The following is a 23171-nucleotide window of genomic DNA, read 5'->3' on the forward strand; positions in this document are numbered from 1 at the left end:
CAATGATTTTCCCTTTCAAAGTGAAACAGCATTTCTTTCCAATACATTCGGTTATTTAAAAAGTACCACCAGCAGAAAATGCATTAGAGAACACTTTTTTTTTTTCCAAGGGGAAAAAACCCTCCAAGTGTTGTAATTTTTATTTCATACCTTTTAAAATATTTTACAATGGTAGTGGCAATGAAATGTACTGCTGATGGTGAAATAACAAACAAGAATATTAGTGTACATTCTGACAGCTTAAATATGAGGCATGCCTACTTCTTGAAGACTTATGAATGCAAGCATCACAGATACGTAAGGATTATGCAGGGGATAATGTGCATAGCAGTTATTTAAGGAATTATGAGAAAAATGAGACAGTGACTACCATGCACATGGGCCACAGAGCCATGAAATCACAGGTGGACATGTGCCACAAAGTCAAGGAACTTGGGGTCCAAACTTTGCAATTGGGCATTACATCTAGTTTTACTTGCACTCTGAATATGAACGTATAACTTGTTTAGACCTATTATTCACTACAGGTTGATTATATATTCCTCTGAAAGTTTGAAATATGGACAGCTGAAAGTAATTCAAAGGAAAACCTTAGAGGCTCTTCCATTAGCAAATAATGAGGCAGGACTGGAATGGGACAGTAAACAGAAGCACTTGATGATGTTATATGTCTTTCTAGGATTTTCCTTTGGGCTAGGTTTAGTCTGGATTCCTGGACCCTTCCCCATCTGAAGCCATGACTATAGTTTCATATAGTCCAAAGGAAAGCCACCTCACAAATTTCTGCTTCTTCGGCTGTGAGCCATTCCTCTAATTCACAGGCAATAGAAGCATATCATTACCCTGACACCACTGCTGAAATAAGGCCTCCCATGCAGAAGTAGGCCACTTGTCCTGATCTTGTATTCAAGCCTTATTTCTATTCCCATCCATTTCTAAGTGATAGCATGGTGTTTGCTGGCCAGATTGCCCTCACGCTCCCAGTGTGGTCAGCATAGAAACACAGGTTCATGAAGGGAGGGGGTGGTGGACCTACTCCCACAGCTGCAGAGGCTACTTCAGGATTATACTCCAAGTGAACCAAGTCCAGCCGCACTTGAGGTGGTAAAATAACACAGAGCTTTTATTCGATAGCAACCATCTACTTCAAAAGTTCAGCCATGTAAAATGTAGATATCCAAATACCCTCTGAGAAGAGAAGGAAATGAAGACACAAAGCTCTTTAAGGACATTCCTAAATTTCCAGGAACTTCATACTGTATTGTGTGTTTCCCTCACATGCAAAATATGGGGTTTACATTCTCCAGGTCTTGAAGTTTGTAAGTGAATCTTCAGCATGGACTGAGATTTTGATTGCTATGGGATTTTTTTAAATAAAAAGACCCAATACTAAAATATGCTAACCATGAAGATCGGTTACAAAAAGCATTGACAGATGAATTTCATCACATGAAAAGTGGTACCACAAAGGATAATAATCTAAGCATTTGCACTATTAGCATTGCTTTTAGCAATCAGATTTTTACCACCAGACTAAAAAGTATTGTTCCAGGCTTTTAAGTACGTTGAAAGGGAGAAGAGAGGGGAAACAATAATGAAATAAAAACCTTCCATGAAGGATAAGCTAAGCTTCTTTTGTAGCATATGACAAAATCAGTATTTTGCAGCAGAAATTTTCTATCCAATTACTAGAAGATAAAACTCTGTTTGACTTCAGAATCATGGAAATGAACTTTTGTCTTATGCACTGACTCACAGAGTCATAGAATCATAAAACTGTTTAGGCTGGAAGGGACCTTAAAGATCATCCAGTCCCACCCCCCCTTCCCACGGGCAGGGCCCCTGCCCCCAGCCCAGGGGGCTCCCAGCCCCGTCCAACCTGGCCTTGAACCCTTCCAGGGAGGGGGCAGCCACAGCTGCTCTGGGCACCCTGGGCCAGCGCCTCATCCCCCCCACAGGGAAGGATTTCTGCCTTACATCTCATCTAAATCTCCCCTCTTTCAGCTTAAAACCGTTACCCCACGTCCCATCCCCACCCCCTGACCCAGAGTCCCCCCCCCCCTCTCCTGCCCCCCCTTTAAGCCCTGGGAGGCCGCTCGAAGGTCCCCCCGGAGCCTTCTCTTCTCCAGGCTGAACCCCCCCAACTCTCTCAGCCCGGCCCCCCAGGGGAGCTGCTCCAGCCCCCCCAGCATCTCCGTGGCCTCCTCTGGCCCCGCTCGAGCAGCTCCGGGTCCTTCTGCTGTTGGGGGCCCCCGAGCTGGCCCCAGCACTGCAGGGGGGTCTCCCCAGAGCGGAGCAGAGGGGGAGAATCCCCCCCCTGGCCCTGCTGCCCCCCCTGCTCTGGCTGCAGCCCAGGGCACAGGTGGGTTCTGGGCTGCCAGCGCACGGGGCTGCCTCACGGGCAGTTTTCCACCCACCAACCCCCCCAGTCCCTCTCCTTGGGGCTGCTCTCCAGCCACCCCTCGCCCAGTCTGGGTTTGTACTTGGGATTGCCCCGACCCATGGGCAGGACCTTGCATTTGATCTTGTTGAACTCCATGAGGTTTGCCCGGGCCCACCTCTCCAACCTGCCCAGGTCCCTCTGGATGCCATCCCTTCCCTCCAGCGTGCCACCGCACCACACAGCTTGGTGTCATTGGTGAACTTGCTGAGGGTGCACTCAATCCCACTGTCCATGTCTCCAACAAAGATGTTAAACAGCACTGGTCCCAGCACTGACCCCTGAGGAACGCCACTCGTCACTGCTCTGCACTTGGACATCGAGCTGTTGACCACAACTCTTTGAGTGTGAGCATCCAGCAAGTTCCTTATCCACCAAGTGGTCCATCCATCAAATCCATATCTCTCCAATTTAGAGACAAGGATGTTGTACAGGATGTGTCAAATTCTTTGCACAAGTCCAGGCAGATGATGTCAGTAGCTCTTTACTTATCCATCAATGATGTAACCCTGTCGTAGAAGCCCACCAAATTTTTCAGGCATGATTTGCTCTTCGTGAAGCCATGTTGGCTATCATCAGTTACCTCCTTATTTTCCATGTGCCCTAGAGTGGTACCTCAGCCTTCTCCATATCCCAGGTAACCAGGTCTCCTGTTTCCTTCTAGAGAGGGCCCACATTTTCCCTAGTCTTCCTTTTCTCCTCACTACCCTAAGGATCTTGAACTCCACCAATTCATGGTCACTGCAGCCACAGCTGCCCTTGAGCTTCCCATTGTCTACCAATCCCTCCTTGTTCATGAGAACAAGGTCCAGCATAGCACCCGTCCTTATTGGCTCCTCTATCACTTGGAGAAGGACGTTACCATCAATGCATGCCAGGAACCTCCTGAATTGCTTATGCCCTGCAGTGTTGTCCCTCCAACAGATACAGGCGTGGTTGAAGTCCCCCATAAGGATCAGGGCTTATGAACATGAGGCTGCTCATATCTCTCTACAGATGCCCTCATCTGCTCAGTCTTCCTGGTTGGTTGGCCTGTAGCAGACCCCCACTATAACTTCTGTCCCTGCCCTCCATTTAATCCTGACCCATAAGCTCTTGGTCGGCTCCTCAACCATCCCCATACACTCCAGCTGTTCACTGACATAGAGGGCAACTCCCCCTCCTCACCTCCCCTGTCTGTCCTTCCTAAAGAGCCTGTATCCATCCATCCCTTGTGCTGGTTTTGTGCCTCTATTACATCTTGTAAACAATATTTAGCTCCAGAAGAATGCGGAACTTTTGGCACCTGAAACCTGCGGTCACATAATGACATAACTGCAAGAAGTTCCTACTGAAGTCAAGGGAAGATGCTCAGATGTAAGTCAGGGCAGAGTCTGGGCCCTTAAGGACTGCATCCCCCTGGATCTGTCCTACTCCTCTGCTGTCTGTTGCTGACATCAATGCACACCTTCTCCATACCATGAAGGCCACAGTGCCACATTCAAGCATGTAGTGAAGGGGCTTAAATATGTATAAGGCTTTCCTTTGCTTCAGACTTTCTTACTGAAGGAAAAAAATAATGCATGAGAAAGCGGAGCTTGACTGCACCTGAACTCATGGACAGTGCTGGGACTCAAATGCAAAGCCAGAAGTGTACCAACAACATGAGCCCCTGCTACACAACTGAACACTGCTGATATAATCTCTATGTTAATTATACTTCTGTGCAGAGGTAAGTATCACAAAACAGTGCAGAATGCATTTTAGCAGCTGTGATCTTTCTAACATGCAAATGATTACCTTGGTTAAATAAACCACTGTTCCACTGCACAGAGCTTCTATGGCTATTCAAACAAATGAGGCATTCTGAATGATCGTCTGAAACCGATCAGGCCAAAACCTCTTTCAGTCTAACTTCACTGAAGCCAGAACAATATAATATAAATTAATTCTGCTCATTATTTTCACATATCATAGTGACAAGCAGCCAAACAGCTAAGCTCCAAAATAGGCCCACAGAGATCTGTAACAACTGAGACCTTCAAGGAAGATAGTATTTTCTGACAACTACAGGCACTTGAAAACATTGACAGGACTTATAAAAAAATGAACCAAATATTGGAAAATGTGTAGTCACATGATACAGCACATCATATGAAACAGTACATACCAAGAACTAGACATATGTGGCGGCTTTTGAATATGAGTATGATCTTTTGTCTCGCCCAGTGTCATCTATCCTTCTGCCTTCTGAGGCAGCACTTATCCCCAGAAAAAGAGAGGAACTCCTTTGGGCCCAGGAAATTTGATTTTTATTCACCTTAGGAGAGTACAGAGGTGTCTTAAAGTGAAAACAACCTATTTTCACTGACTTCAAATACGCTGTATTATGTCAAGGCAATATTTAAGCGCATTAATAGAAATGAGTATGAGAATTAAATTGCAATTTTACTGTCTTTTAAGCAAAGAAGCAACCTCTTGCCTGAATAATCAAGAAGTTGACTACTTGGTCTTTCCACTGCCCCTCATCCCCACAGTAAGCACAGGATACAAGAAAAAAATCTGTCCGTAAGCATTTGATTTCTATCTAAATATCTAAATATTTACAGTCAGTTTAGCATGTGAGATACACAGTATTATATGAGACAATCTATTTATCTGCAATTTTTAAGCTGTATTCTGTTTCTCTTGCCAGTTGCTACATGTAATGGTGTCAAAATGCAGGAAAACAATTTATTAGAACAGCAGGGTCGCTGGGATTTTTTGTTCCTATTTCCTCCAAGTATTTTTCTTAGGTTTTATTTTACTTCCCTCTGAGAAAGTCTGCTGTTCTATTTCTTTTCAACTGCTTTTTTTCTTTCTCATGTTCCCACTGAAGTCTCTAGGCCTAAAAGGTTGGAAAAACTGCTTATTTTCCTTGGTTACCAAATATAACTCCTTTCCTCACAAAAATTAAGGGTTAATAGTTTACATAGTGCTTGCGTGACAATGTGCATTTATTTTCAGTCAGTTACAGCTAAAGAACTCTGCATCTCCCAAATACTTACCCAGCTTGGCATAAATCTAGAGTGGAGACTAGAGGGAAAAAATCACCTTTCATCTAAATGAAAAATGTAAGCAAAGATCATAACAAGGCTAGTGAAAACAGAGTAGGTAAATTAGCAGGACCGTGTTTAATACGTATAAGGTATTTCACCTGTGTCAATAAATCAAGCAGGTAATTCTCAGTATAAAAGTCTATTTTGGTTAGCACTGCCTGGAGGTTGGTTTGGCTTTTAGTTTTGGGGATGGTGAGTTGTTTAGAGGAGAGGTTCTTGTTAGCATAGCAAATAGGTATTTTAGAGTAGGACAACAGAATGAGTTACAATTGTATTTTTGGGGACCTGGCAAAATAGCTCTTGGAGGCTTATTAAGGGTTATTTAGTAGAGATTCAGCATTTCAGCAAAATATTTAGGGAAATAACTTCTTTTTAATTTTTTTTTCCCTGGAATACTATGAATAAAGCACCAGTTTGGTTTGTAGCAATTACTTCAACCTAAGTAGGAAGGGTTGTTTTTGAGAAAACAACCTTGGACAGACTGGATTAAGTTTCAGTTCAGGATCTAAGAACATCTCTTAAAATAGATGTTTGCCATCAAACCAAGCACCACTCTCTTCTGAAGCAATGAGTAAACAGCAGGCGTATATGTCAGTACTTGTTCAGTTGTTCCTAGTAAGACTGGCCTTAGTAAGAGAAAAAAAAAAAAAATGGGTGAGGGGTTGGGGTGGTGTGTGGAAAGCTGAACTAGCTTGACCTCAGAATAAAAAGTCAACAAGCTGCAAAAGTTTTCTTGCCAACCACCTAACACTCAGACAGGTGGTTCAAATGCAGTCACAGCTGAAAAGTCATGGCAAAAGTGGTATAGTGAAGTTTGGTGCATAGTAATCTTGAATTCTCACTGACTGAGCTCGTCCTAGCAATCAGTGGAATAGCATGGCAGTAAATGAGAGTTTAATCTGCCCTGAAGGATGTTTGTTAGCAGCAAGGCTTGGATTAGGGTTGTAACTCTTCCCCTTTCCCTGGAGAGACAGTGTAACACCAATGATTCGGGATCACCTGCTATGTTCATGACCAGCAGAAGGAGTATGGATCTGCTCCACCCCACACAATCAGCTTACTCCTATCCCATATGTAGGAAAGGGTCTACTCTGGTTGCTAGGTAAAAGATGAGTGACTAGAAAAACTTATGGAACAACACCAGAACAAGAGGGCTTTCGCTATCTGGATGCGAGCAGTCCAGACAGTCTGCCACAACTCTTGTGAAATTAGGGCTCAAGCATCAGCTTACTAAGAAACTTCTAGTTTGAGCTGAAATAGAGTTGTCTGCTGCTTAAATTAATTATATCAAGAAAACAGCTGATGGGCTTCTTTTGGGAGGCAGTCAGAGACTACATTGTTCCACTGTGCCATGGTATGTGCTGTAGTGTGAGGGTTTATTTTCTTAGATTAGATATATTTTTTCAAACCACAGTGGAGCTGGTAAAGCTCATCATATACAGCCACAATATGACAGGCCATGCAGGAGAAACAGCTAAAATATTTTTATTGTGCAAAGTATACATTAGCTTTGACATCACTCCTGCTACGTGTTGTCCAGTTGTTAAACACTGTATTCTACATGAATAAAATATTCTTGTCATGTCTCAGCCTCTTCACAAAAACAAAAAAAAATGCAAAAACAGACACACAAAACTACAAGCAAGAGTAACATAAGCTTTAGTCTGCATTAACAAGGGGTTTATTTTAAGCCTCTTGCTGCCACTAAGCCCTTCTATTGAATTTTAACTGCATTATGTAGGTTTTTTCTTGTTATTTGTAAGATATTAATGAATTCTGAGTGGAGATTTAGTCATTTAGTATGGAGCCTGATTTGGCCAAGGGACTGGTATTACAAGCAACATCGTGAAGCATGAATTGCCTTTTTGCAGCGGGAGAACTTTTCTCCCTGAATCCTTTTACAACCATGTTGTTTCCTCTGAGTTAGCATTTACTATACATTCGGTGAGTTTAACATAATCATATGAGTGAGTTTAATCATAACCATGTACAGGACAACCAGGTGATCAGTCAGCATGGCTTTATGAAAGGCAGGTCCTGCTTGACTAACCTGATCTTCTTCTATGACAAGGTGACCCGCTTAGTGGATGAGGGAAAGGCTGTAGGTGTTGTTCACTCAGACTTTACTAAAGCCTTTGACACCGTTCACCACAGCGTTCTCCTGGAGACACTGGCTGCTTGTGGCTTGGGTGGGCGTACTCTTCACTGGGTAAAAAACTGGCTGGATGGCTGGGCCCAAAGAGTTCTGGTGAATGGAGTTAAATCCAGTCGGCATCCAGTCACAAGTGCTGCTCCCCAGGGCTCAGGACTGGGGCCAGGTCTATTTAATATCTTTATCAATAGTCTCGACGAGGGGATCGAGTGCACCCTCAGTAAGTTTGCAGATGACACCGAGTTTGGCAGGAGTGTTGATCCGCTTGAGGGCAGGAAGGTTCTACAGAGGGATCCGGACAGGCTGGAGCGATGGGCCGAGGCCAATTGTATGAGGTTCAACAAGGCTCAGGGCTTGGTCCTGCACTGGGGTCACAACAACCCCACGCAACGCTACAGGCTTGGGGCAGAGCGGCTGGAGAGCTGCCCTGAGGAAAAGGCCCTGGGGGTGCTGGTCCACACCCGGCTGAATATGAGCCGGCGGTGTGCCCAGGTGGCCAAGGAGGCCAACGGCCTCCTGGCTTGTGTCAGCAAGAGTGTGGCCAGCAGGACTAGGGAAGGGCTTGTCCCCCTGTACTCGGCCCTGGTGAGGCCGTACCTCGGATAACGGGTTCAGTTCTGGGCCCCTCACTACAAGAAAGACACTGAGGTGCTGGAGCGTGTCCAGAGAAGGGCAACGAAGCTGGTGAAGGGTCTGGAGCACAAGTCTGATGAGGAGCAGCTGAGGGGACCGGTGTTGTTTGGCCTGGAGAGAAGGAGGCTGAGGGGAGACCTGATGGCTCTCTACAACCACCCGAAAGGAGGTTGGAGCGAGGTGGGGGTCGGTCTCTTCTCCCAACTAACAAGTGATAGGAAGAGAGGAAATGGCCTCAGGTTGCACCAGGGGAGGTTTAGATTGGCTATTGGGGAAAATAATCTCTTCACTGAAGGGGTTGTCAAGAACTGTAACAGGCTGCCCAGGGAAACGGTTGAGCCACCATCCCTGGAGGCATTTAAAAGGCCTGCAGATGTGGCGCTTAGGAACATGGTTTAGTGGTAGACTTGGAAGTTTTATGTTTACAGTTGGACTCAGTGATTTTAAGGGTCTTTTCCAACCTAAATTATTCTGTGATGCTATGTTTCTATATTTAAATAGCTGACCAGCAGCATCCTTACTGAACCTGCAGGGAAGAGTAGTCTGCATGAACTCACTCTTGTCCCTGAATTAGTTAGCAGTCACATGGATATCTTTTAAAAATATTGTTCCATGAGGTCATCTAGGAAAACAACTCTTCGTGCTCTGAGTTTGCAATCTTTGAATTTAGGCTCCATTTGTTTGTGTTTTTAAAACCATGTTAGAATTGGAAGGAGGTTTCTGTTCACTAAATGCTTCCTTTAAGTTTCTCTAGCTTTTGAATCTGGCTTGGGAAGCTTCATTGTACAGTGGAGAAAGGGTAGTCTAGAGGCCCTGTGAAAGCAGGAGAAAGGCATGACACGATTTTTTTACAAGTACATGGCCCTTTTTTACATATCTATCCAGGTCTTTTCACAAATATTTATCACCATGGAGCAGAGACTTTTTTTTCCCCCCCTGGGGTTTCTTTATGTCTGATCATTGACTAATGTATTGCCTTATTAACTGGGCTGCAACAATAGATCTGAACAATAAGAAAGAGAAGTAAAGGTGATGGATCTGCTGGGCAGGAATTAATTGTTTTCTACTCGCAATCATACATCCTGTGTATGTCCACATACATGGCTTTGAACAATCTTTTCAGACAGACTGCAGAGCATGGATAAAGCCTCTTCCTGTGCAAGATTTCTTCCATTAACTTTCAATTTAGATTTTATATAGCATTTCATGGCATATTATATGGACAAGAAAATGTGTCCCTATGGAGAGGTTGTGAACTAAAGCTCACTTTTTATGGAACCCTGTGAAGCCAACAGATCACACTGAATCACATTGGTTTTGTGAGAAAGAAGATAATTGTATTTTACACAAACAGGTATGTAACTGCATACCTAAAAATGCTTTGGAAGTGTCAGGTAGGCAGCAGAGAAAGCAAAGAGGGTAACACCCAGGTGTTTGAAAGGAAGAGAGATAGAAATTTCTGCAGTAAGTTTCAAAAAGGAGATCTGTAACACCAACTCTCTACCCTGGGTGATCGGTCTGATGGTAGGCAGCCATGGGAAGCTTTACAGGTACACTTCCACCAGGCAGCCATGAACCTGCTGGCTGCAGGACCCCACAAAGCAGTGCCTTCGGGTGCCTCTTACCTAGTCTTGTGAAAACCTGATTTTAACACCTCAAAGAAAATGCGTGTCAGAGTGTCTGTCTGTGGGTATGTTAGCAAGTTAACCTTCTAATTTAGTGGCATGACAAAGCCTGACAGAAAGAGATTAAGTTAGAGTTACCAACAACAAAGTCACGGTAGCTATCCAGACCTCACACAAGACATGGTCCTTGGCAAGGAAGATCCCCAGCACTTTACTAGGACAAAAGTTTTAGTGATCAGAAATCCACTCCTTGTAGAAATAACTGAAAGACCCAAAGGTGCTTCTTGTGTCTACACGCACTGCCCAGTTTGCAAAGCGCAGGGCGTGACCAAAGACTTATGTTACACTCCTCTCCTTGTGAGCATCTCCAGCGTGAAATAACACTGCCTTGGTAGAGAGTAGTTACTGTTTATAAGACAGAATTTGTAATACAGCATGCGTTTTAGCAGACAAAGAAAAAGCTTCTATAATTCTTCCTATTTGCCAAGTCCTCGGATTCATACCAGCTGAGGATCTGGACATGAACTTTTTTTTTAACAAGTCTTTAAATTTGGCACTGACATATTTATGTGAAGCTCTGGCTCTGTCTGTTTACTATCTCTGCTTTTCTGATACTGAATCTCAAGTCTAATCAACCTAAAAAAGCAAATCCTACTACTAAATGGTAAAGATTCAGATTTACTCTACATCTTAGACATTAAAGGGATATCAGTTCTTTGTGGAAGGAGGGCTTTCGGTTTGCTTCTTCTTTTGGAATAAACAAGGAGCATTTCTATCTACAGAGATTTGCATCCTATCCACCATTCAGAGTCCAAAGCAAGAAAGTGTGTTTTAAGCCATACAGTATAATATCTACCATAAAGATAATAATTTATTTATGTAATGATGCACACGTGGAATACCTTTTTTAACTGTCAAATTTTTGATAGGGCTTTATAGTGGTGTAATAATCTGGGAACTTGCATGCTTCATTACCCTAGAATTACGTACTGAGGTGGAGATGAAAAGTAATAGAATTAAGGATGAATCATATTATTATTATTAAGGCAAAGGATATAATAACAATGTGCTTTGTGCAAAAAATTATCTACTTACATGCTCAGAAACTCAGAGGCAAGTAACATCATGATCTTGCATTTGCTTCTACCTGGGGTGTGCCAGGTAGCACAAAGAAAAAGGCTATGAAATGTCTGGGGGTTAATGTAGTTTTCAAGTGCACTGAGCAAAAATTAAGCCAGTGAGAATGTGTGAAGATCAGAAACGTAGCAGCTCCTAGGCATTCTGGCTAGGGACAAAAAGGAGAAGTGTGGGTTTTGTTTATGTAACTCAGAGTAATTCACAGAAAGGCAGACTGAACAAGGAGCTCTGATTGAGATAGATAGTAAGAATTAATTTTGTCATGACAATGGGAAATAAAATGCAAGTTCTCCTATGAATGTATTTCTGGAGCGATGGCTCTTGAAACACTTCTTCCTGCAGTAAATTCTTACAGGATTGTCACTGAAAGCAGCTACACCAGTGTTTTTGGACCACATCACTCACACAGAACAAGTTTATAGTGGCCACATAAATCCCCATGGCTGAATTGGTGCATCGGAGATCTACGATAACATAAGTCTTAACTAAATCTGAACACAGTTATTAGCATTCATGCAGACACAGTTAGGAATAAAAAGGCCTAATCTTAATAGCTTCATTTTTTTCTCACTAATCTTCATATTAACCATTTATTTTAAAAAGTATGGTATGTGTCAATGAGCAGAAAAAAATACAAAAAATGAGGAAACCCCTCCTTGCCTGGCCCGTCATGACTGCTTCGTATCCACTCTGAAAATCCCCTATAGCTTTGATAGCAGCATGGAAGTACTCATCAGATGCATTAGGAGTCTTATTAATGCTGTGCTGTAATGAAATGCTATAAACGTCTAGGTGATTTCAAGAAACACAGCTCCAAAGTATCTTTCAAGTGAAAACTGACCACAGATGACACTGCTTTAACCTGCAAGCAGAAGTTCCCTCTGATACCAAAGATTCATCTTTCTTTTCCAATATGCTCTAGAAGCTATATATCCAAGGAGTTGCTTCTCAGAGTACTAAAAAACCTTTAGTTTGTAAATGTTTTCTGAGAAGTGACTGGATAGTGCTAGGTTTGCTATACACATTTAACCACAAAAACTAGAAAAATCAAGATGGAAAAAAAAATCAGAGCTTCTCTCTAACTTGTAGTGGCTAACGTCTGAGATAGATGACCCTTCACATTTTCAGTATTTTCCTCTAAACCCTGCAAAGGGCACAAATAGATTCAAGTTTCATTATACTTCAGATAACTTTAATAAAAAGCAACCAATTCAATATAAAATGCATTCAGTTCCATGGAATGTTTGCCAATGAGCCAGCACGTAACACTGAATCCAGCACTAATTCTGTTCTAAAACATTTCTCAATCCTTCCTGTGGGGGAAATCTCTCTGCCAGAAAGTATTGTGGATAGAGTCAGAAACTGTTTGCACAAAGAGCAACTACTAAAGACACTACAAGAAAACAGTTGAACTTCTATGCAGAAAATGTCAGAGTTTGGATTAGTGTACAGAACCTCAAAGTCCCAGTTTGCTCCTACATACCCTAACAGATGTTAATTCTGCTTTGACTGTAGATAGTGGTGTTTCTCAGCTGTTCTCCAAAATCTGACTTACAAGGAAATTTTAAACAACTACAAAGCTAATTTACCACTGCAATCTCTTGAGTGCCAAAAACCTTTATGAAAGTGCAAAGGTCTTGCAGCATTACATTATAAACAGACTATATTTGTTTACCAGTATAATGTTATCTCACAAGCTGAAAAACAAAAAAGACACTTTAAGCTTTTTCTCCCACCATATGGCATATTCTTCCTTAAAATGCATCCTGTTCAAGAAACTTCTAGTCATTCTTTTCTCTTACTCATTTTGTTACTATTTTTTCCAGAGTCCCTGCTTCTCTTCTTATGCCAATATGCTTTTATTATGGTCAGACATTCAGATTGCTTTAATCATAACTATTGCTCCAACAAAATTGCTTTGGACAAACTCTGCTCATGTTCCTTGAAAACAGTCTCAACAAAAATCACCTGAGTTGGGCCCTGAAAAAGCGAAGAAACTTAGTTTTGAAGACATACTAATTTCCTGTAGTATGTTAAAGAGACTATAGATATCAGGTGTAGCATAAGAGAATCTCTTGTGACACATCACTTTAGCTATACAGCTCAGCATGCTCCTTGGAGCAGTATTTATGATTACACACAGCAAGCTTTGATGAGTGCATGCCATCTGCCGGAATGAAAAAGCCTTCTCACAGAGAAAATCCTAAAAGACAGCAATAATCTTCACCCAATGTAAAGCATATTCTTCTTTGTCTCATGTATCTTCATAATTAGGGTTTGGAGCCTTTTGTTCATACTGTATCTTTAAAACAAATGAAAAACGGCAGTAAACACACTGCAATCACATTCTTGGAAAAGGAGGGAAAAGTTTCCTATTCACATGCACTAGGAATTTATTCTAGTAGCTGTATGAAATGGAATGAACATTCAGATAAATATGTTGTTTAGGTGACCTGTTTATATTGTTCCCACCTTACCAATGTATCAGAGATGCCTGCTAGGAAACGACAACCAGAAAAGCAACAGTATTAAGATGGGAGCTCATAAATACAAAATAGCTTTCACAAAGAAGTGTATATTTAGGATTATGGGCCTGAAGATGGGTGATTGGGTTGTTTTATACCTTATCTATTATATATGTGACGCCTTCAGAGCACGTGCCACTCCATCAAAGGATCTGCCTTTGTCTCTCCAGGCTCTGCTTATACTTATTTTACAGATGCGAAAGAATTGAGAGAATTTCAGCGCTGTCAGGAACAAGATTGTTTTTGACATTCCATAAGTCCCTATCCTAGCAAGACATTTTCTTGAATATTTTAATTTTGCTGCTTACTTAGTATTGTCCACTTGACTGTAGCATAACACTTGGGTGGCCTCAGCTGAACTACTTTAGTTCAGCCTGGTGGTGCCTTCTTAGGGAGATGCTCTGCTTCAAGACAGAGTAGCACAGTTGCTCTATATGTGTTAAAGACAAAACTCTATATCCAAAAGTTGTGAGGCTCAACATCAGGATTCATTTCTCTGAGCTGCAACAGTTGAGTTTCTGCATGATACAACTACTGTTACTGCATGAGGATGCAACAGCTTCTGTGAAAACCAGGTTGGATTTTCTAACCTTGACCAAAATCAACCATGGAAACTTGAATTTTTCAAAGTTAGTGGAAATCTAAAAAGGTTAATTTTCAAAATTATTCTGTGGTCCTCACCCTAATGGCTTTTAATATGAGGACTGAAGCAGGTCAAACTAGAGGACTCATTCAATCCAGTTTGAAATCTCTGACAGTGACCAGCTCTAGACACCCAGGACATTACTGTAAAACAAGCATCTAACACAGTATTTCCCAAAATATTGTTCTGGCATTCAGCAGCCCGTGGCTTGTGGATTTCAAGTGTTATCCAGACATAAACTGTAAGACTCCTTCAGTAGAAAGTGAGAAAAATAAAGTGTAAGCACACACCGCAGGCAATTTTCCCCATTCTTCCTTGTGAGATTTGTAATCTAGATTGCTTAAGGAGAGACCAAGCCTGAGATGGCACTGGGAACCCTTGTAGATTGTGCTCTACAAGTAGAAAGCTTGCAGAGTTTTAGCTTGAATTATGCTCAGTTACATCTCAAATCATAAATTACAGAACGATCTTAACCCCAACCCCATTTACTATGTTTATGTTTTCTATGGTGAATTCCAAAGCATATTATGTAAACATCATCTCCAGCAAAATGGTGACGTATTGCACAGTGCTTTAGTCCAAGGAATAAAAACCCTAAGCCCAGTAATGAACTTCCATGAGGCTTTTACTGAGTTTTTACTGAGATTTCTATTAAAGTCACTTGAATGTTTACCTAAAGTTTAAGCTGTGGAAAATCTCATGCACTTTTAGAGGAAATTATTGCCAAGAAATAAAAAAAGCCCACACCACTAAACGTCTAAGCAATGGATGTCTTCAAGTGAGTTTGAAAAGGGCTAGTAAAACTGTGTGAAGCGTGACACCCATCAGTGTCCACTGGCCTGTCCCTGGGCCAACGTCAGAGTAAGTACACAGAACAGGAGGCTCACTTTACAGCACACATCACACCCAGACACAATCTTTTGGTCTTTCAACCTAATGAACAGTGATCTCCTGGGACACTGCTGTGTGTTAACTCAGCAGTTCTTACACATGTTCTTAAAGTATATGTTTATCTGGTTGACTGAACTGGTCCCTAATCAATGAACTGCAGGAAGATACATCCCTAGAATTTAATAGGCTATTTCTTGTAAAAAAAAATCTTACAATAGAATTGCAAATTGAAAGCGATCAATGCCTAAATAATGATCAAGAGAAACACAGATTTTTGACAAACAGCAGTACGTATCCTAGCTTATCTTTTGAATGCTGATGAAATATTAGAATTCTAAGTACTTAGGGACTTTGAAGCCAATACTACTTTAAAAAAACCCTATTTTTTTTTTTATTATCTAGAAAATTCTGACTTTTAGAACTATGGGAAGCTTTAGCTTATGTTGCTTTTATCTACTGCAGTTGTATTTTGTTGCTTGAAAACTTTAATCGCAAAGGACACTTCAAACAACAATTCATTGCTGCTGTACTGTTTGTAGCCAGAAGTGAGCTGTAGTCCCAGCTGGCCATACTTCTTCTGACTCCTGGCACTCTCACTCAAGCTTTGGCTGCCAACACAACTTACCACGGGTGTCCTCAGTGCAAGTCATTCGATGTTTTGATGATTTACATTTACAGCTTATTCCTCATCAGCAAATTTATTCTGTCAAAAACAACAAAGTGAGGAAGCAGTCATGATGGACACACTAAAAATACAATGGACTAGGTAATGCTGTGGCTGTGCCTACGTTCTATGGCAAGATGATGCTCAGGTTAGGCTGAATTTGTAAACAGGCATAGATCACAAGCAGTTCCAATGTTTAGAGCCACTTACAGCACTTGAATTTTGCTTTCAGCTTAGCAAAGAAATCGTTATTAAAAGTCCACGGAGTACATGACAGCTCTGTTCCCCTGCAAACAGCGCAGTATGTGCTAGTTTAATTTCCTGTCTTCAGCTAAGTATTTAAGATACAGATTTAAGTGGGAAATTTTGACACTTTCTTTTGCTTAACAAACCTAACTGAAGAAGCATTCTCTTCAAATGCTCTTTAAAATACCCTTTTCAGGTATCCTGCAGTTACAATGTTTAATGTCTGGTACTTTCCTGCCTGATTAATTATGAAGTGATACCAATCAAAGGACAAAGTTTGTACCAGTGAAATACTTGAAAAGCTCTAGGAAATATCTGCGATTGTGCATTTATGTGTCTTTCCTCACGCATCATGGAGTCACAAACTTGAATTTACCACATATTTCAGCTGAGTTCTCTCCTCCACTCTCTTTCTGCCCAGTTCAAGTCTTATACACTAACCTTGCTACCTTCTGATTACTTAAAATTATATTTCTTCATGGTTGTATGTATTGTAACACAGTTAAACAAGCTGGTCTTGCCATTCTTGAAATACTTAACCCAGTTTCTTCTGCTGCTAATGCTTCTTTAGGCTGGTGGTGCAGCCCAGATATCACCCCATTGCTCTGTGAGCAGCCCAAGGTCACTACCCAAGCGAATGTCTCCCATGACCACATGCCTTTCAGTCGCTGCACCCTTCCTATGGCACTGGTCACAGTGTGTTTCGAAATGCACAGCTGTCCTCGAGGACACTTACACGAGCACCGTGGCCATCCCCAAATGTGATGAGCAGGCTCCTTCAGCTGCTGGAAAGCAGAAGATTCATGAAAATCAAAATGTTTGCCCTGAGAAAACACCAAAGGATTAACTTCTTGAAAAGGCGCCCTCAACATTTTCTCTGACCAATTTCTGTCCCTGACTCTTGCCTCCTCTTCGTCTGTCCCCATTCCTTTCCTCTGGAGTAGCCAGTGGCCATTCCCCACTCCTCGTTGTCCCCACCGCTTGCCCGCAGAGAAACTCTAGCCACATGGTGCTGCACGCACAGGCGGGCCTCCCCACACCCAGGTGAAAGTCACTTTCTAGGAGGGTATGAGAGCAACCTTTGGGAAACTTCAAGCCAGAACCAATGCATTGCTCCTCGTACAATAATTACTACATTTATTATATTTCTTGACAGGCTCACCTGACCTTTCGCAGGGCAAAAGTACAGTTTGTTTCATCTGGCTGCAGCAAACTCCCTCTGCCAGCTGCAGTACGGTCAAAGTCCATTGGAAACAATACTGTATTAAGCTTTCCTGGCATGGTATAAAGCTTTACTTCTAGCAGCCTCAAGAAGGGTTTTGCCTGGCAATCGTGGCACCACCTACAAAGAGAAAGATCTCCCTCCCTCCTGCTACATGGTAGAAATCTGTTGGAGATGAATGGGCATACCTTTTGGACGTAAAAAATTATGTGCTTCTAAAACAAATATCTTACGCATTGATATACAGTACCAGAAGGCAAGCAGAGCTAAACCAACATCCAGTTTCCTAAAAACTGCACTGAGCCCTAATTTTGGCCCAGACTAAAATAAACTAGGGGACATTTGGGACTTCCTCTATTTTTTTTCAGTTCTGGACTTCGTCAATTTGTCAAAAATTATTTTGTCAAATAATTTTATAATACAATTCACTTTATTTTAACCTTGAATTTCCTATTCTGACTCCTTCCCTGTTCTGCTTTAAACTCTCAAGCAACTGGAGCTTAAAATACCTAATGAAAAAAAGGATCTTCAACTGAGCAGGAGGACGTGACTCTTTTTACTAACCAGAGCAGCACAAGGGCATCATTTCAGGGGAAAGAAGACTGATCTGAAATGGCCTGGATAACCCAATGTGTCCACTTCTAGTGACAGGATCTAGAAAACATGATTTATCTTGAAGGTATACTCACAGCTTTCTTGACATACCTCCACACTTGATTCCCCACAGTGGTTTGAGAGCTGGCACAGGCCTGCAGAAGGTAGCAGAGGCTTGGGCAGAGTCGCACTGAACAGCACCTCACCCCACCACACTTGCTCATGTCATATGAGTCCAAGTTAGCTAACGGGCCTTGCCTTCACAAACCAGGCAGATAGTGAGATTGGTAATTAATGACCTCTGCATTTTTCCCTCTGGCTCTCAGTTTTAGTAATATGATCACTTTCATGGCAAAGACTAACGCAAAAGATTTTTATACCCTTAACATTTTCCAAGCATTTCAATACTGCCTTGCTTGCACATTTATTAGTAGCACAAATAATGACTCACAGGTATTTTTCAAGTGATTATTTATAACTGGAAGCATAGGTGTTAGCCGAGAAAATACATTCTTCACCTATGCTTAAAAATAAACATGAAATGTGAACAGTAAGGGTGAACACACATGCTATAGGCAAATAACTGGGAAAGTATACAACAACAGAGCAAAGTTACAAATCGGGGCCCTATCCTGTTGCATTCACATATGAAATCCCACCTTTGAATGACAATATAGGACCTTTGCATTTTAACTGTATATTTTTATCAAATGAAATGCTTCTCAGCTTCTCCTTTTAGCTTTTCATCTCTAGATGACATGGAGCTTGACAGTCCACTATACTAGAATAGCTAGCACTAATGATGGAAAAGTCAAAGGCCACAGGATGACTGCCAACAACCCTCTCCATTAAATAAGACCACCAGAGTACCCCGGGCTCCTCCTTACCACAGACATAACCCCAGCAATTCCCCAGGCTCTCCCTGGGCTCTCTTTGGGTTGCAGACTGAGACCCACTAAGGTCTCTCCAGGGCACAAAGTGATATGTTGGGGGCACAGGCCAGCCCTGTGCCAGGTGAGGATAGGCCGTGCTCAGTTCTGCCAGGAGATGCTCAGAAGTTTCCTTAAGGTGGCTTAACTTCCTCCTGTTGAAGGTCTGGCCATGCTACGCCCATTCAGGTACACACAACTGTTTGTGAAAAAGTTATAAGCCAAAAATGACTCAGAGAAATCGAATAAATGTTCCTGAATTAGAAATACATTAAGGAAAAAAACTTACTCTCTCCATGTCTAGTCCTCTCTATCTCAGAGTCAAACATCTGCATTTTGCTCACCATGTAATACAAAAAGTTTCCTAGATAATTCATTCATTTGGATTCACTGGGGCATGTTCTAGTAAGACATGACAACGCTGTGCAACCCAAACCTGGCCTTGAACTTATCTGAGAAAACAAAGCTTTAGCCCTGTTCTAAGAATGACCTTTCCACTCTGCCATTTTTCTTTGCTTTTGAATACTTTCACATTTCCAGGTTCTGGGAGACAGACTTGAGCCACAGGAATCTCTTGGCAATGACTGAAGGAACTGGTTCAGACCAAGCAGCTTCATCAAATATCACCCCAGTTTTCTCCTACCTAAACCCCTGAATAATCTGTGCTCATGCATCCCCTGTTAGCTCATGCATCCCAAAGCCAGACAGAATGGAGATATGAATTTTCCTGCATTGCCTATTTTGGCCTTATCTGTATCAAACAGAACTTGGAGCCCGAGTTCTGCTTGAGTTACATTGCCTCCTGCAAACCTCTGCGTACAGTAATAACTCTTAACTAGCTCATGCCAGAGCTTGTTACACAGTTTCCTGTATTGTCTATATGAAGAAGAAAAAACATTATTCTGATTGATCTTTCTCCTCTTACACATCACTAGGGTTGAAAACAACTTGGCTTGTTATTGTGCTTGCAGGAAGTGTGTTACAGATTGCCTGGGATGATGAAATGCACACCTGCACTAGCAGCCAACCTACTTTTAAAGTCATTAAAAGGGAAGTTGGTTTGCTTTGTTAACACAGTATTTTTCTAGCACAGACACATTTTTGTCAAACATGTTACGCCTAGGTTTGTTTTTACAATCAAATAGGTTTTATCTGTATGCAGCCTAAAAGAAGGGGAGGGTTGGGAAAATTCAACAGAACGTTACTACAGTTTTTAAGGTTAAAACAACACAGTTGATATCCATCACTCACCCATTAGACACATGAAATATTGCAAACATCTTACAGCTTTTATATCCTTCACTCTGGTTACAACCAGCAGGATACAAATAGATAGAGGACAAGCCTACATCCTAAAGGCATAGTCCAATTCCTCTTTACCAGGAGCAAGGATGAAACAATGTTCTTGGAGTACTCCACAACTGTTTTACAGAGAAGGTTTCCTGCACCTTTCTCAGGATCACTCCTATGGGCTGACATCAAGCACTGATTTAAGCATGTACAGCAGTAAATAGGCTTTCTAAAACTAAGGGGGTTGTTGGCTATAAAATTTTCCTTCTATTATTTTCTCTGAACTAAGAGCAAAGGGAATATTTTACAGTTCACCTTTGTATTCTGAGATTACTAAAACCTGTATGAAGCTATCCAACAGTAGCTTGGCTTCTTTTCTATGGGTACAGTTGAAGCCTATGCTGGATTTTCTATCTTTGAGGAAATAATCTTTCTCAGATTTCTTTGCCTCTGCCCTTCTCTCTGCTCTCAGATCCTATTGTCAATTCTGGCTTTTGCACAATTAAAGTGCTTAAGCAGTTTAAAGAACTTCAGTCCAGGATGGGCATGCATAGGTGTAAAATGCCACTTTCTCTCTCTGCTTTCAGTAGAGGATGCAGTAAAAGTGATAACACATCTAATTTACCATACAATATGTACAGGAAAATTTTGCTGTATCCCAGTGTCCCCCATATTTAAGCCACGAATGTTCTAGAAGGAAACCCTGAGAGACCCAGCAGGATTATTCATAATCTTGACAGTTTGTAATGCCATTTGTATTAGTGCGAGGTAGGTGCAAGCCATTCCTGGGTTCACAGTTCTCTGTAGGTGTAACCTGACGATATAATTTTCTTTCCACTGTGCATTCCCTGAGCCCTTACCATGGACTACAACAACCAACCGCTGTGGACTCTCAGAGCATTCCCATCACACTAGATCTGATGCATCAGAGATTTTCCTATTATATACAAAACTTCCTCAGAAGTACCTTGTACTGCCACATATCAGGGCACTACAGAGGCGAGAGGAAACTAAGCCCCCGCAGCTATCCTTGACGCCAAGAAGTTCTGCCCTGTTTTTACACGAATTATCATTAAAATATTTGCAGAAGTAGAGCCCAGAATCTGCACTTGATACCTGATTTATCAAGATCTGCTAAATGCCAGAAGAGCCAGAAGAGCATTAGAGAGAAACCTTATAAAAATGCAAAAGTTTTAATGGTAATTCTTACACTTGATTGCTGCTGAGTCGTGCACCTCTGACCTTCCTAACAAACAAAGTTTCCTGATGCTGTTTCCCCCTTTCTCCCCTGTCCTAGACCACTTTTGTCATGATAAGAAGAGTCCAGAGTTCAGTACCAGGTTTGCTAACAGCCGTTGCAGCAATCAGCAAGACCTGGTCTGCTTTAAGCAGGTGCTGCTGTTTTGAGCAATTAGGCATGGACAGACCACACATCTTGTGAAGGCTATCTGGACTTCTTCCCTGTTATGCATTTGTACTGTACAGGGTCCATTAAGCACCAAAATAGTTTAGCTAAATTCCAGTATTTGGTGGAATCAGACTGTGTCCTGAATGCAATTTTAAGTACTCCAGATTCATAGAATCTCCTTAGTCTTAAGGACAATTGAAACTGTCTTTGGTCATTTCCTAAACCCTTTCTTTCCTCTCTGTTATGGGTGATATGGCTACACATAATCTTGTAATGAGCCAGAAGGCTCTTCATTGAAAGCACAAAGGATTCCTGAATGGCAACAGAGATAGAAGATTTCTTATACAAGAGGAAGTATCTGTCCTTGCTGGAAAAGGAAAGCTGACTACAGAGAGCCCCCTTTTGTTCGATTTGTAAATGGCCATTGTGTCTAATTCAATTACTTGTGGTACACTGATGTAGTAAGAGACTACCATTGAACTGAGTTTATCAGCAGTAAATATAAGGAAAAAATAACTGTTAAATACCAGAAGCTGATGTTTCTGTAGAAAGATTTTAAGTCTAGCACACACCTATCTTCAGCAGTAACCCAACATATTTCATTCTTTTCCAAATGCCAAATCCGATGTGCCCTGTAGCCTGAGCACTTATTCCCTAGGCAGTTTCCCTAGATGACTGATAAATCTGATTACAGGTTATTTACACTGCATTTTATGTTATTTTAAGAGGGAAGGCACCGGAAATCAAACTTCTTCACCTAGGCACAAGATAAATGTGTAGCCAGAAAGCCACTGCAGCTCATCTTAAACAAAAGTGCTTCAAGTATCTTCTGGACTAAAAGCCTATCTTTAGACTGCATATAGCAGTCTAAATATAATACAAATTAGTCCACGATCACCCGTTCTTCTACATATCAGCTATCCCACCAACACTTTCTATTAGCCCTCCCTGATGGTACTACATTTGTGTCACATCCCCAAAGCCTGGAAATATACTACGGCAGCAAACTGATCGCAATGACTACCTCGTGGCATAACCTCACCCTCTCTGTATAAACCAGTCCTTTGCTGCCTGTTTCAATAACCCTGGTAACAGCTACCTGGTTTTTATCTCTTGTTGTTTCCAGTTCTGTATTTAACAGAAAGAAGTGTTATTGTCATTAAAACTGTATAAACCAGACACTATCTTATTAAAAGGGGAAGTCCCTTACTTCATTCGTGTGCATGTCAAAGATCACATTTCAACTATTCAACTCCCTTTGCTCTTAACTTGGAATGTAAAAGGTTGATGGTCCACACTTCCCAGTGGGAAGTTTTTCTGCTTAGAAGAGAGTCTAAGAACAAAATTATTCACAGATTTTCTATGAAGTCACTGGACTGGTATGTTACAGTCTTGACCCACTTACTTCTACTAGAAATAATTGCTCTTCAGACTGATATTCTGTATAGTAACGACCCAGATTGTTAATAAGCATCACCTGAAAGAAAGCTCACCTTCATGCTGAACCCTGAGCCATATTTTTCTTCTTTATTTATTAGCCTTTCAAAGTAAAACAATGTCAGTACATCCTTTTTTTGTCTCTCACTGGCCTGCCCCTTTAATCTCCTTATTTTTCAACTTTTCTGAGCTGCCACCTGTCACTGACAGAGACATACGGTTTATATGATTTTTTTTTTTTAAGGCCTCAGCCCACTA

At 41.6% G+C, this 23171-nt stretch overlaps 1 protein-coding gene across 3 annotated transcripts in view; it reads right to left on the minus strand.

Annotated features, from left to right (window-relative positions):
• The window catches only part of SLC1A2 (solute carrier family 1 member 2), a 103739-nt gene that overhangs the window by 42160 nt on the left and 38408 nt on the right, over window positions 1-23171 (minus strand). Inside the window, exon 1 of one of the 3 annotated variants that reach the window (XM_033011239.2) lies at window positions 16770-16858. The exons of 1 other annotated variant lie outside the window; for it this stretch is intronic. In XM_033011239.2, the coding sequence (XP_032867130.1) occupies window positions 16770-16786 (17 nt within the window). In that variant the 5' untranslated portion in view covers window positions 16787-16858. Of the gene's footprint in view, window positions 1-15748; window positions 15827-16769; window positions 16859-23171 lie in introns of those variants that run through there. One more of the 3 variants, XM_033011246.2, reaches the window with a different exon arrangement.

Source organism: Tyto alba, unplaced genomic scaffold (genome assembly GCF_018691265.1).
Source record: "Tyto alba isolate M040663 unplaced genomic scaffold, T.alba_DEE_v4.0 Super-Scaffold_18, whole genome shotgun sequence".
Lineage (NCBI taxonomy): Eukaryota > Metazoa > Chordata > Aves > Strigiformes > Tytonidae > Tyto > Tyto alba.